This window comes from Carassius carassius, chromosome 6, assembly GCF_963082965.1.
Source record: "Carassius carassius chromosome 6, fCarCar2.1, whole genome shotgun sequence".
In the NCBI taxonomy this organism is placed as follows: Eukaryota; Metazoa; Chordata; class Actinopteri; order Cypriniformes; family Cyprinidae; genus Carassius; species Carassius carassius.
In genome coordinates, this window is record NC_081760.1 from 30774598 (window position 1) to 30788598 (window position 14001).

Here is a 14001-nt window from a genome sequence, read left to right on the forward strand (position 1 = left end):
AACATTTATTTTTCAGTGAACAATTATTCTAACATCTCAAAAATCCATTATGAAGGATCTTCTGTGGAATGGAAAGGTTCCATGGATGTTCTTCGTGAAACCATAGATGCAAATAAGGAACATTTATTTTTAAGAGTGTAAGGAATGGATTCCTGCAAAGCTTCTTAGAAAAAAAAGAAAGGAAAAAAAAAAAAAAAAAATATATATATATATATATATATATATATATATATATATATATATATGCACTGCATTTGTATAGAATTTTAACAACATAGACATGTTAAAATTCTAAACAAATAAAATTGACTTGACATGATGTTATTCTAAATAATGTATGTACTGATAAAAATCATTATGCATTGCGATATGAAAACAATAATACAGAACCCTCTAGTGGTCACATGGATATCTGCAGCAAGTGTGAGACGCGTCACCAAGTTCTCAGAGCTGGAGGAGGAGACCTGGAGCTCTGGGGTCCACATTGACTCTCTGTAATCCAGTTTGGAGTGGTCGCTGAGGATGCCACCAGAGGTAGCCTCTCCATAAGACCTGCAGTGCATCGGCACTGTGGTTGTATAGACTTGGGAGCTTATTAGTTGCTTAATAGTTTATTCTACCTCAAAAATTGTTTCACTGTGAACCGTTTAAATTATAGTTCAGGTTATGCCACCACAGAAAAAAATGTAGGTGTAACGAGATATATAACAGAAAACATTTTAGAAATAGGCTACATCTCACAAAGTGAAGAATCTGAAGACACCTTCCATGAGTGATGATGAAGATGAAACTCTCCTTAAACCGACCAGTCAAAACCGTCGGACCAAACCAGTAAAAGTCGTCTTTATGGAGTTTCAAAATGACATTTTCTAAACTGCTGAACGGGAGCAAGGATGAATTCCCCTCGGACTCTCTCTCCAACATCAGCAACACCACCTGTGAGAGCATCACCCTCGACTCTCAAGTCATCGGTGTCGGAGTCTTTCTGGCCGTTTTCATTTTGCTGGCGATCGTCGGAAACATTTTGGTTATTCTGTCGGTGCTGTGCAACAAACATTTGCAGACGGTCACCAACTTCTTCATTGTGAACCTGGCCATCGCGGACCTTCTTCTTAGTACCATCGTCCTGCCGTTCTCCGCGTCTCTGGAGGTGCTGGGATGCTGGGTGTTCGGTCGGGTCTTCTGCAACATCTGGGCAGCGGTAGATGTGCTCTGTTGCACGGCGTCTATTTTAAGTTTGTGCATTATATCTATAGACAGGTACATCGGAGTTAAATACTGTCTGAAATACCCCACTATCATGACAGAACGGAAAGCAGGTGTCATCCTCGTGGTGCTCTGGGTTTCTTCAATGGTGATTTCCATCGGACCGCTTTTGGGATGGAAAGAGCCCCCACCTTCTGATGAGAGCATCTGCCGCATCACGGAGGAACCGGGTTATGCTCTGTTCTCCTCTTTATTCTCCTTCTACCTCCCGCTCATGGTGATTTTAGTCATGTATACTAGAGTATACATCGTGGCCCGCAGGACTACAAAAAGTTTGGAAGCGGGTGTGAAAAGGGAGAGAGATAAATCAACGGAAGTGGTGTTGAGGATACATTGCAGGAGCATACCGGAGGATCCGAGCACGAGCTCGAAAAACAAAAATCACCCGTTCAGAAGTTCACTGTCCGTGAGACTCATGAAGTTCTCCAGGGAAAAGAAAGCTGCTAAAACCCTCGCCATCGTCGTGGGGATGTTCATTCTTTGTTGGCTACCGTTTTTCTTCGTTTTGCCTTTGGGTACGTATGAGTTTTCTCTGTTTGGTGTGAGTTTTCGAACGGTACCTAATCTTCATTATGGTTCAAGCAAAAATTAAAACATAACCTGATGTTTTACAAGTTTTTTTTTTTTGTTGTTGTTTTTTTTTTAAATCAAAATCAAAGTAGACTATATATATCATTGCACTGTTTGGACTCTCAAAACACATAAACCCGAATAGAAATCACGAATTGTGACAAAGTAAATGGGTGTACAGAAGTGAAATTTCTATTAAAAAAAAAAAAAAAAAATCAGTTATCATAATGGAATTAAATGATTCAGATCATACTGTATAAAATAAAATGTAAACATTATTATTATTATTATATTACTACCGGACAGTTAAATGAGAGAGCATATAAAACATATAATATATATGTTCTAACAGACATTTGGGTGTGCTAGGAAAAAATGTGTTCTTAACTTGTTTTGTATTATGTTTTTCCGTTATGAGCTATTTCTTATTAAGAAACAGGATTGGTTCCAAATTATGATAAATATTCCAATCGAATTTTTGACTATGATAAATCGTTTATCATAAAATGTATTAACTGTGTTAAAAAGCACTTGAGCTAATCCTTTTGCAATTGATGTAATATGTGACACAGGAGTTGATGATTTTACAGTATGATCAGCTTTATTCCTTAAGATGCATACATGCATATAAAATTGACATTTATTTCAGCACTGTTAATGTTTTACTTCGTGTTTAGGCAAAACAGAAATGTGCCTGGTATAAAGCACGGGAGCTATTATGTCATCATGACTTTTCTCACGGACGAAATCAGTTCAACTTTTCTATTACATTCACAGTTAATATAGATAGCAAATGTGTTTTGAGCAGTATTTGACAGCAGCTCCACCTCGAAGTATTTGAGGGGAGATTGTTACACTTGGTCTTTTTTGGACAATACTGTAGTCTTTAGGATTCAAATAAATAATAGTGCATGTTGCAGTGCAAGAACAAATGCAAAATCAGCCAATACCCAATAGATGATAATAAATACAGATAATATGATAATAATGTCAGATTTTTGCCATTACTGACAACAAATTGTTGAATGGTTAATAAATATATAAAGACCAGCTAAGTATTCTGCTATATATTGTTAGAAAGTATTAAAAAAAAACTATAAAATACAATATCCATTTAAATGTGGGATGAAATAAAGTCTCTCTTCTCCTAACAAAGAGCTCCATTCTTTATGCCACAATATGTCGAAAAAAGAACTATTGTTTGATTAATTACCTTTATCAAAATGTTGCCTTCATGTGTGACCATGATGTAGCTCCACATAACAAAAGTTCAGACACTGACCTGTATGTTGTCAAAACTAAGCAATATAATTAAGGCAGAAGTAAAAGGCTTGTGAGAGACTTATGAGCAATTTTCCTCTTTCTATAAAGGCAATGGCATGAAGAGTTCATAAGAACATGCTTTGTTTCCTCACAAATCATGCATGCAATCACTTCTCCTCACATTTTCAATAGCTTATAGCAGTTTCTTTGTAACAGTACATCTAATCTAACAATATCCCCTACCCTTCTAGTAATTGCAAATGTTTCAAACATTTTTATAATAAAACACTGGTGGTCCGCAGACATGTATAAACATCTTCCTGTCATCAAACCCCTTGAACATACATTCTGTTGGCCCACACAATTATAAAGTTCTTTACATCCCAGGGTTTATAACTATAACTGTTCCTGCATAGGAAAAAAAAATGATTTGGGGATATTCATAATGCAGAAATGATTAATTATCATTTGTATGCTAAATCAAAGAGCACCCATGGGAGTCTGAAGCATAGACATTAAATGCAGTGTTCCAGTCACGCAACCATTAACCAAGATTATGTTACAGAGGCCAAAAAGTGTGCTAGAAATTGAAAAAACGCTCTCTTATTACATTAAAATAATTTTGGTCTTGCTGACATCATTGTCTGATGTATACAATGGGTACATCTTAAGTAACAAACAAATAACAACACGTACCATTTTGACTATTATTAGCAATTTATAATTAAAATACACATTAAAAAGAATAAAAATACATGGCTGGCATTGTACATTCCCCACAATGTATTGGTTTCCCTCCAAACCCACCATCCCATCCGTCTCCAGGGTATTCCAAGAGTGTGGTTTTTGCCTGTCCCTGCTGGTATTCCACTCATAGTAACTGTGGGGAAAAACAGGGCAGCAGTGGTTGATAACATCTTCTTACGAGATTTGAATGTGGTGCTGGTGAAATTCTGGGATCAACTCTTTTCTCTTTCATTCTTTTTTTTTCTTCTTCTTTTTGCTCCCAGAGGTTAGAGTCAATGGTTTGGGAAGGGGGGGACTTTGTTCAACCAGAGAAAATGAAGGAGGCAGTTTCACTCAGGTCCCTGACCTCTTTCTGCTCAACGCTCCACTGCCTTAATCACGGCTATTAACGAGTTGAGTTAAAGAGGGTGCTTTCATTTTCCAAAGCTTCAGCAACAGCCAGCCACCAGGACAGAGGAGGGATACGACATGGCTTAGATCCACACGTACACTACAGAAGCACAAACTGTGAGGCACTGTGTTATAATGACAGGAATGAGGGATTCACTGATCTTGCTTCAATTTGAAGGCATTGGGAAATCTGGGGGAAATTTCTTAAAGAGCTCATATGATGTTGCAAAATATAACATTATTTGGTGTATTTGGTGTAATGCAATGTGTTTATGCGGTTTACGGTTCAAAACATTATTTCACATACACATACACATTATTTTCCACATACTGTATATTATTGTTGCTCCTCTATGCCCCGCTTTTCTGAAACATGTCGATGTTTACAAAGCTCATTGTTCTAAAAAGCAAGGTCTATGCTGATTGGCCAGCTATCCAGTGTGTTGGGATTGGCCGGATACTTCAAGCATGTGACGGAAATGTTGCGCCCCTTAATACTGTGATGCCGTGTCCCAGCTCAACGAGACAAAACCAATAAAACCCATTACAAACGAGGCATTAGTTGCACACATCTGATTTCTAGTTATGTCCTCTTTTGGAAGACCAAACAAAGCAGTTTTGCTTTCACAATGAAACACACAGCGTCTCCACGACGTAGCGGCGGCAGCAACAATACTACAGTGTGAATCAAAGTTACACCTTCTTTTTTGTGTGAACATTTGAGCTGTGTTATGCGAACATTTCATCTCATCTTTGAATGAACAGTTTTTAACACTCCAAAGAGAAAGGAAAACTTGAAATTGCATCATATGACCCCTTTAAATTACATCTGGTAATTAAAAAAAAAATGAAAACACTGCATTTACACTACTTTCTAAAATGCTTGATTTTGATTGGTCATTCAGTGGCCCATGGCAACACTGTATAATTAGCCACATATCCAGGTAACTACAACCAGCGCTACTTTCAAATTTCTCATTGTGGATTCGCTTTGTCTTGTTTCATACAAATGCAATTGTCACTATCTTGTGTTTCAATTGTTGTTGTGGTACTTATTACAGGTAAGATTATGGTTTAATTTAAACTCAATTCAGTGTTATTCATGTCCACATATTTTTGTGAGTAGCCATGTAATAAGTGCGCGAAGTACAATCAGCCAGTCATTATTGCAAAATGAACCACTTCATGGTGATACAAGAACCCTCTAATCCTCTTATATAATTGTACTTTTTGTGGTATAAGTTTTTAAAATGACAAGTCTACCTTCTAAATAATTGTCACATTTTTGGCAACAACATGCCCACAATGTTATTGTTATGATGGATCAGGGGAATGTTTCCCTTATGGCGTTTTTATGCTGGACAGTGAAGGTCTCGTTTCTGGTAACAAACAGAACAAAATGTTTATGCTCTCCTGAAAGGGTTAATTCACCCAATAATCAAAATTATGTAATTAATTACTCACCCTCATGTCGTTCCAAACCAGTAAGACCTCCGTTTATCTTCGGAACACAGTTTAAGATATTTTAGATTTAGTCCGAGAGCTCTCAGTCCCTCCATTGAAACTGTCTGTACGGTCTACTGTCCATGTTCAGAAAGGTAAGAAAAACATCATCAAAGTAGTCCATGTGACATCAGAGGGTCAGTTAGAATTTTTTGAAGCATTGAAAATACATCTTGCTCCAAAAATAACAAAAACTACGACTTTATTCAGCATTGTCTTCTCTTCCATGTCTTTTGTGAGAGAATTCAAAACAAAGAAGTTTGTGATATCCGGTTCACGAACGAAACATTCGATGTAACCGGATCTTTTTGAACCAGTTCACCAAATCGAGCTGAATCGTTTTAAACAGTTCACATCTCCAATAAACATTAATCCACAAATGACTTATGACAAATGACCTGTTAACTTTTTTGTTACTCTCCCTCTGAGTTCAAAAACCAATATAATTCATTTACTCAAACAGTACACTGACGGAACTGCTGTGAAGAGAGAACTGAAGATTGAAGATGAACACCGAGCCTAGCTAGGTAACGAACAACAGACTGACTCGTTCTCGAGTCAAGAACCGTTTCTGTCAGACGTGTCCGATTCGAGAACCGAGGAGCTGATGATACTGCGCATGTGTAATTCAGCGTGAAGCAGACTGACACACAGAGCGTCTGAACTGAACTGATTCTTTTGGTGAATGATTCTGAACTGATTCTGTGCTAGTGTTATGAGCGCGGGTAAACCGAAGGCTTGAATCAAGGGCAATCATTGCCAATGACGCCATTACGTAGAGTACAAAAGAACTGGTGAACCTTTTTCTTCAACCGGTTTATTGAATCGAACTGTCCGAAAGAACTACCGGTGATCCGAAAAACCGATGCAACCGGTTCTTGACTCGTGAATGAGTCAATGTTTCGTTCATTATCTGGCTCGGCTCGGTGTTCATCTTCAGTTCGCTCTTCACAGCAGTTCAGTCAGTGTACTGTTTGAGTACATGAATTACTCCGGGATATTGGTTTGTTTGAACTCAGAGGGAGTGTCAGCCACATTAAAAAAGTTAACAGCTTAAGTCATTTGTGGATTAATGCGTATTGGAGACGAGAACCGTTTAAAACGATTCAGTTCGATTTGGTGAACTGGTTCAAAAAGATTGGGTTACATCGAATGATTCGTTCGCGAACCGGATATCACAAACTGCTTTGTTCAGGGGCAGTTTGTGATATCACAACAGACACGGAAGAGAAGACAATGCTGAATAAAGTCGTAGATTTTGCAATTTTTGGACTAAAATGTATTTCCGATGCTTCAAAAAATTCTAACTGACCCTCTGATGTCACATGGACTACTTTGATGATATTTTTCTTACCTTTCTGGACATGGACAGTATACCGTTGTAAGGGAAACAGGTTAATTTAGCTCAAAGGGAATCATTTAAGATTTTAAAGGGAATTTGAACAGAATTTAGGTTAAAATTATATTAGATACACCAGTACAAATGTCTGAAGGTACATTGCCTGTGTTCTCTTTGTTGTCATCGAAAGGGGGTTTCCGATGTCTCTGATTGGCTGGAAGTTCAGTAGTCGCTGAAGTGACGTCTTGGGAAGCCCGTGGTTGGGCGTTGGCTGAAGATGCAGAGTTGTGTGGGCTGGTTGAAGTTGAACGGGCACTCGAGGTCAGACACGACGTTACAAAACTTAACTCAGAACACGAAACTCTCAAACGGAAAAGAAAAGAAGTAAAGTTTGCAGAGACTAGGTGGTGTTTCTTCTCATTGTGGCTAAGTAGCAGCAGGCGTGCAGGCCGAAGCACGCTGGAACCGCGCTCAAAGTACGCTTAAAGCATGACTAAAAGCTAAAGCTAGGAAGCAAAGCTACAAGCTAAAAGCTAAAAGCAGGCATGACTAATAGCAGAAGAAAGGCTAAAACTAAAAGCAAACATGACTAATAGCAAAAGCTAAGAAGCATAGCTAAAAACTAAAAGCAGAATTTTATGGTGCCCTGAGTATTTAAACTGGCCTGTTGGCCACACCTCAAATGTTGTCTTGACCAATCAGATATTGTCTTGGATCGGGGGTATCATAAATCATATGTTATCTTATCAAGCACATGGTCTGAATTTTCCCGCTCTTGCAGGGTCTAATTTTGGACATGATTCCTATAACAAGAATATGATACATTTGACAAATAACTGATGGTCATGACTGTTTCAAGCAAGCAGATTCAAGCACATACGTATGAAACATGAATATGTATCCTTAAGCTATCCAATAGTTATTAAAAGACACACAATAAGGGATTATAAACATGAAAGTAAAATGTGTGGGTTACACATAAATGAATATGGAGTGAAGCGATGGACTGAAATTCATTTATAAGTCTTTTTGAGTTCATCTTGGTCCATGTATATGTAGAAAAGACAGTTTCTGTGTCATTATCTTATGACAAAGATTTCTGTGGAGACCAGAGGTTCAAAGCACCCCCCGCCCCCTTTGGAATTTCAGTCTGGTTCTGCAAGGTAGGGAAAGTGTTTAAGGATATTGTGTATAACTCTCATGGGTTTACATGTGATGTCTGACGTTGCATCTCACTTGCCCCAAATTTGACAATCTCTTCTCCGAATTGAAATTGTCAATAATTGTTCTAGTGGTGTTAATGTTGAAAGCTGTTCTGTGAAAGCGTTGGTTGGTTGGTTATCTTGCTTGGGACTTGTGGCACAGAATGTTTTATGAATTCCTGTTGCCTTACTGAGGAATTCGGCTCGTGTTTAACCACAGTCCTAATCGACTCTTTAATTTGTCTGATTCGAGTCAGATCGGCTACACCGTGCACACAGTTTCAATGGAGGGACTGAGAGCTCTCGGACTAAATCTAAAATATCTTAAACTGTGTTCCGAAGATAAACGGAGGTCTTACTGGTTTGGAACGACATGAGGGTGAGTCATTAATTACATAACTTTGATTATTGGGTGAACTAACCCTTTAAGAAAACAACAAATTCATTTAATGAAATTACATGACAGTTAACTGCATTGCCAGGTTTATACATTTTAATATGCAATAATTGTAAATATTATATGTCTACATGATTAATCCAAAAGCAAAAAATACAGAGAAGATTAGAGTATGAGCCTTTTTTATGTGCCTGTATTTATGTTTGTGACATATTGAAAATCCATGATGTGAATGCATATTCTGCTGATGTAAAATTCTGCAGCATTTTTTCCAAGTTTCCCAAATACCATATTTTTAACCTAAATGTATCTTTTTTGGCAAATATAACAGTTGCAAGAAATCTTTCATTAGTAGCTTTGATTTAAATTTCACCAGCAAAATTAGTAGCTAGCCTAATCTAATACATTTCAGTAAAAAAAAAAAAAAGTTGCCTGCCTGTCAAAAATAACTTTCACTTTTTTGACCCAAGCTGTTGTGTCAGCCTCTAATACATTTACATCAAATTGACACAGAATGCAGCTTGACAGGAACTCACACATGTAGCCAATAACTACAGACCATGGTAAAATAGGTCTTGGGGTGATCATTATTAGATGAGACCACTTTAACATGTGGCTACCTGCCAAAACACTCCTATAGCTCAAGTGGCCCGTGCCAGGATGCATTGCTAGAAAGCAAAGGCCGCCAGCATGGGTTCAACGCTCTCAGCTTACCTGTAAATGAATTGCCTACCTGACTGCTCCATCATTTGTGGAATATTTTTCACACTAGGAAAAAAGGTTATTTTAAAAACTGTTCCCTGAAAGGTTTTTTAAGGTTCCCAGTATACTTCTTAAATGCCATTATTGTGATAACCCCCCCTTTGGATTTTATTAAGAGTATAAAGCAGAACAATGATGTTGGGAAAGCCACATTGGATATAAGTGCCAACTGAACCTATTTGCTTAACTTAATAATTAGGCCGACACAGTGAGTTCACATGCAAAACTGAGAAATTTCTACACCTCCCATGCCCTTTTGTATAATCATTTTAAAAATATTTTGTCTTACTGATTATGCTTTCAGCTACCACTAAATGTCTACTTTTAGTTTGGCTTGCTTTTCTAAGTCCTTTTAGCAGAATTCCTCACATACTCCCCTAAAATCAAAACAGCAAATCTGAAAAAGTCAGAAGACCCTTTTTTTCTGCACTGTAAGTACACGGAATGGTTCCAGATTGCCCCAGAATCAGGGATGCCACATTGTACATGATGCTCTGGCAAAAAGGAAGTTTTCTCTCAGTAGCTAGCGAGCATCCTGCTTGGTGTGTCTCATAATCACAACAATTACCAAAAGGGGGCTTTCCAAGGACTGGCTTTCATCTCAAGCTCACAATTGCAACCAATTGACGGCCTCGAGCCAAGAAGGAGAATAAACATTTCTTTTTGTTCTTCATAATCTGTTTCAACAAGACCGCTCTATTCCCAGTCCATTTTTACTACCTATTCCCTTTAGTGCTATCTTTATACATCTCTACTGACAGAGCGGTATTGTGACCTCTTGTGACACTGAAATGCATGGCATTTGACAGTTGCAATGACAACTGTTTTATGTGTGAGATAATGCAGCACTAGCCTCCTCTCACTTCCTGTGGGGAAGGAACAAGGCAGGGAGGAGATATTGGCAACATATGTTGGTGTCTGTCGAAGGTGCAGCGGAAATGTGCAGGTAGTGTAGATGTGTGGGAGGAGAGGATGTGAAGAGAGACGTTATGTAGAAAGATTTCATGTGAGCCCAGATTCATCCAGCCTAAATCTCATGATCTGTCTATTAAGTTTGTGCAGGCCTGCTGTAACTAAAAGACTGTTTTGGCATTGGCATCTATGGTTGATAAAGGTTCTTCATGGAATCAGAAATGCTTATTAAGAACCTATATTTTTAAGCTTGGGTGTGAGTTCATTTTGGGTGAATTATCCATATTTAATATGTGATTCTGGTTTGAATGTGAACAATTCATTGGTGCATGTTATTCCAAAGAAACCCATTCGTTTTTGTAATCTTTGATCACAATGCAACAACTTGCATCTCCTCTCTAACGACTTTGTATTTCCACTGACGTCACGTTGTCTAATGATGATTGACAATAGCCCAATAGCTATTTAAGTAATGTTTTATAGAGCCTGCATTTGGTCCGCCCACTTTTCACAATCCAATCAATTCCCAATGGATAAAATCAAATCTTACCTTGCATTTATTTTTTGATAATCTCCTACAGGCCGAAAAAAAAAACCAGATATGTTTTCAAAAAGATATTAAGACATGCCACATACTATTTAATATGCATAAGACTTCTCCTGAGGCGGGGGGGGGGGGGGGGGGTGCAAAGTGTAAAATCTCTCAGCTAGGTATAATTAGGCAAACACAATTTAAAACAGTGAACTCACGGATTTGAACTTTTCAGTGTGTGGAAGGAGTATGGTAGCTTCAGGCTAAGTTTACTTGAGCCACAGTGTCATTTCCCATGTAAATAATCTTGCTTGAGCTGATAACTAAATGTTTTTTAAATTTCTCTTTCTTTGTGTCCTCAGGCTCTTTTTTCCCAGCTCTGAAGCCCTCTGAGATGGTGTTCAAAGTAATCTTCTGGTTGGGCTACTTCAACAGTTGCATTAACCCCATAATTTACCCCTGCTCGAGCAAGGAATTCCAGCGTGCCTTCACCCGTCTGGTGCGCTGCCAGTGCCAGCGGCGCCGCCGCATCCTCCGCCGGTTCTACGACCAGCGCTGGAGAACAGCCATGCAAGGAGCCCAGAGGGACCCACACAGAGACTACTGCTCTGGATTTCCCTTTCACGAGCAGTGTGGTAACTCTATGTATTCCTGCCAGAACAAGAGCCGGCCTCTTAGTCTGAAGAGCTGGAGCTTCTTACCCCCTTTACAGAAGTCCTCCTTCCAGCTAAAGGAGAAAATGAACAATCTTTCCAATAAGATTAAGAATGGGACGGGGAAGAATAGCACATCTGCTCTGGCCCGGACAGAGATTGACACGGTCTCCATGGGGATCTATAACGACTGCGGCGATCAGAGCACTTACCAGATCTACGACCTCACAGAGTGCTACGGCCTGAAGGAAACAGACATCTAAACAAAGACAGAGATTACTGACTGTTCTCTCTGAGAGCTCTGACTCACTGCCAATTCTTAAAAAATTGTTAGAGTTTTATTTTTTTTCTCTCAAAGACTAGTATTCTTGTTATGTCTTAAAGTGCTGGCTTCAACACAGTAGAGAAGCAAATATGAGTAAAAATGACAAGGACAATGTGTGTTAAAGGAGATTAATGCATTTTTACATGGATGATTTAACATTTTTCTTTTAAAGTGGAAAAAGTACTCTGAAGGGGGAAAAACTTATGAGGGAAAAAATTAACTGCACTGGATTAGAACGAAAAGATTCATTGCTGCTGGGTATCTGTATACCGTGCTGTCCATGTGACCTTTGAGTAATTTGTCTGTTGTTTCAAACTCCAGAAACCCTTGAACTGTATTCACAAAGAGAGATTGTTACAAATTCTTTGACTTGCTGTCCATTAAGTGTGAATGGAAAAACATATTTGACTGATATGAGACTGGTAAATCCATGACACTAATTTGAATTTGACATAATGATTCATTGTGGTTCACAGATTGCTGTGGAATCCACTTTTAAGTGATTCAAAATTGATTCAGAGGTACATACATTTAAATGTGAATCACAGTTTATAACCTAAACAGATTTTGTGCAGATGTTTTCAGTATTACAGAGGGTAGTTCAGTGCTGTGCTATTTATGTGCTATTCATGCTTTTCTCATTTCAGCCATGAGATTTAAGTCATCCTTAAAAGGACCAACAGTGGGAAAAAAAGAAAAAGAAAATTATTAAAATAATCAAAATGAATGGACTCCAACTCAGTTTCTGTGTTGTTAAGAAAAGCTTTTGGTTTATTTGTAATGCTGATGTGATGATGTCTTTCAGTGTCAACTATTGAACATAATAAATCTGAAAAGAGCATGCAGTTGATCTAATATGTGTATTTGTTGAATCCTGAAAACAATGAATCCATTTTATTAAAACAACCATCCCATAGGAAAGAAAAATCTGATTAGATCCCTTAAATAATGTAATTTGTAGCCATGATAACACTGGAATCAAGTACTTATCTTGTCAGCCTTTTCTTCTGAGAAATACTTAAAGCACACCTAAATGAAATTCAGTTTCATGTTCTAAACTCATAAAACTGAATTAGGACTTGGTCTTCGAACACAATTTAAGATATTTTCCTTCCATTCAAGTCCAGGTAACCACAACTGCAAGATCCGAAATGGTTATAAAGATGACACAGAACAAACTGAAGTTAAGCATTTTGATCAAAGTCTTGGGGATGAGTACAGTGAATGATGATAGCATTTTCATTTTGTGGGGTGAACTATCCCTTTAAGATTAGTCACTACTCACATAGGCAAATTTGTGGCTCCTTTGTACAAAAGGTCAGATGTTGTTGTTTCCATTCAAGATGCTCTTTGGTGGAAAATTATCAAATCATGCCAGAGAACATGATTATCAAGGCTTTATAGTAACTTGCTGGGTTCATGCAGCTCAAGTGCTGCTGACATTTAAACAAAAGAAGGACATACCAGATACTAAGACATCCTGAAACTCATTGTATGTCTCAAGAAGAGAGTTAACAGTATTACATGTTGTGCTCAGATTTGCCAGGATGTGAACAATGCACATTCATTTTATAGCTTTGTACTCATACTGCACATCTATTTCTCATCTCTTGTCTATTTTTATTTATACAAAGAATTTTAGGAGAAACATCTGAGACAAAGGTGAAACTTAACCAAAACATTAATGAGAACCCTATGATGTCTCCTGAGTTATGAAAAAGCAGCCTCTAAATCGGTCAGCCTATCAACTGATTCATTGCTGCATTAATTTAATCATTAATGATGAAAAATCTAAGATGGCCAGTAGAGGTCACTGTTAATGTAAATGAATTACAAATTCCTAAAATTTTACAACAGAATTGGAAACACAATTGTTAACAGGCAGCATCTAAAAGCACTCTGAATCATCTCACATTTTGTTTAATTATATAAGTGACAAGACTCTGGGTACGAAAATAACGTACTCTATGTGCAAATGAATAGTTTTCCTTTTCCATTTAAGATCTCTGAGAACAGAAAATCACTGTGATTCCCTGTCCTCCCCTGTTTCCTGTGGATTACTAAATACTAACACCAGCAACTAGCATGATACTAGATGTTTTCCTGAGACAATTTCCATTTTCAAAATTATTAAATAAAT

At 37.9% G+C, this 14001-nt stretch overlaps 1 protein-coding gene across 1 annotated transcript; it reads left to right on the forward strand.

The window, feature by feature from the left end:
- Nucleotides 1–341: 341 nt before the first annotated feature.
- On the forward strand, nt 342–12702 carry LOC132142619 (alpha-1D adrenergic receptor-like). The gene is made up of 2 exons (XM_059552618.1): nt 342–1781; nt 11246–12702. Exons 1-2 carry the CDS (start codon nt 860–862, stop codon nt 11797–11799), a joined length of 1476 nt encoding a protein of 491 aa, XP_059408601.1. The 5' UTR covers nt 342–859; the 3' UTR covers nt 11800–12702.
- Nucleotides 12703–14001: the final 1299 nt, after the last annotated feature.

Bases quoted from the DNA above. Each gene is read 5' to 3' on its own strand.
- LOC132142619 (XM_059552618.1), top strand. From the start codon at position 860: ATGACATTTTCTAAACTGCTGAACGGGAGCAAGGATGAATTCCCCTCG. The intron at 1,782-11,245 runs GTACGTATGAGT...TTGTGTCCTCAG, and splicing joins TTTCTTCGTTTTGCCTTTGG to GCTCTTTTTTCCCAGCTCTG.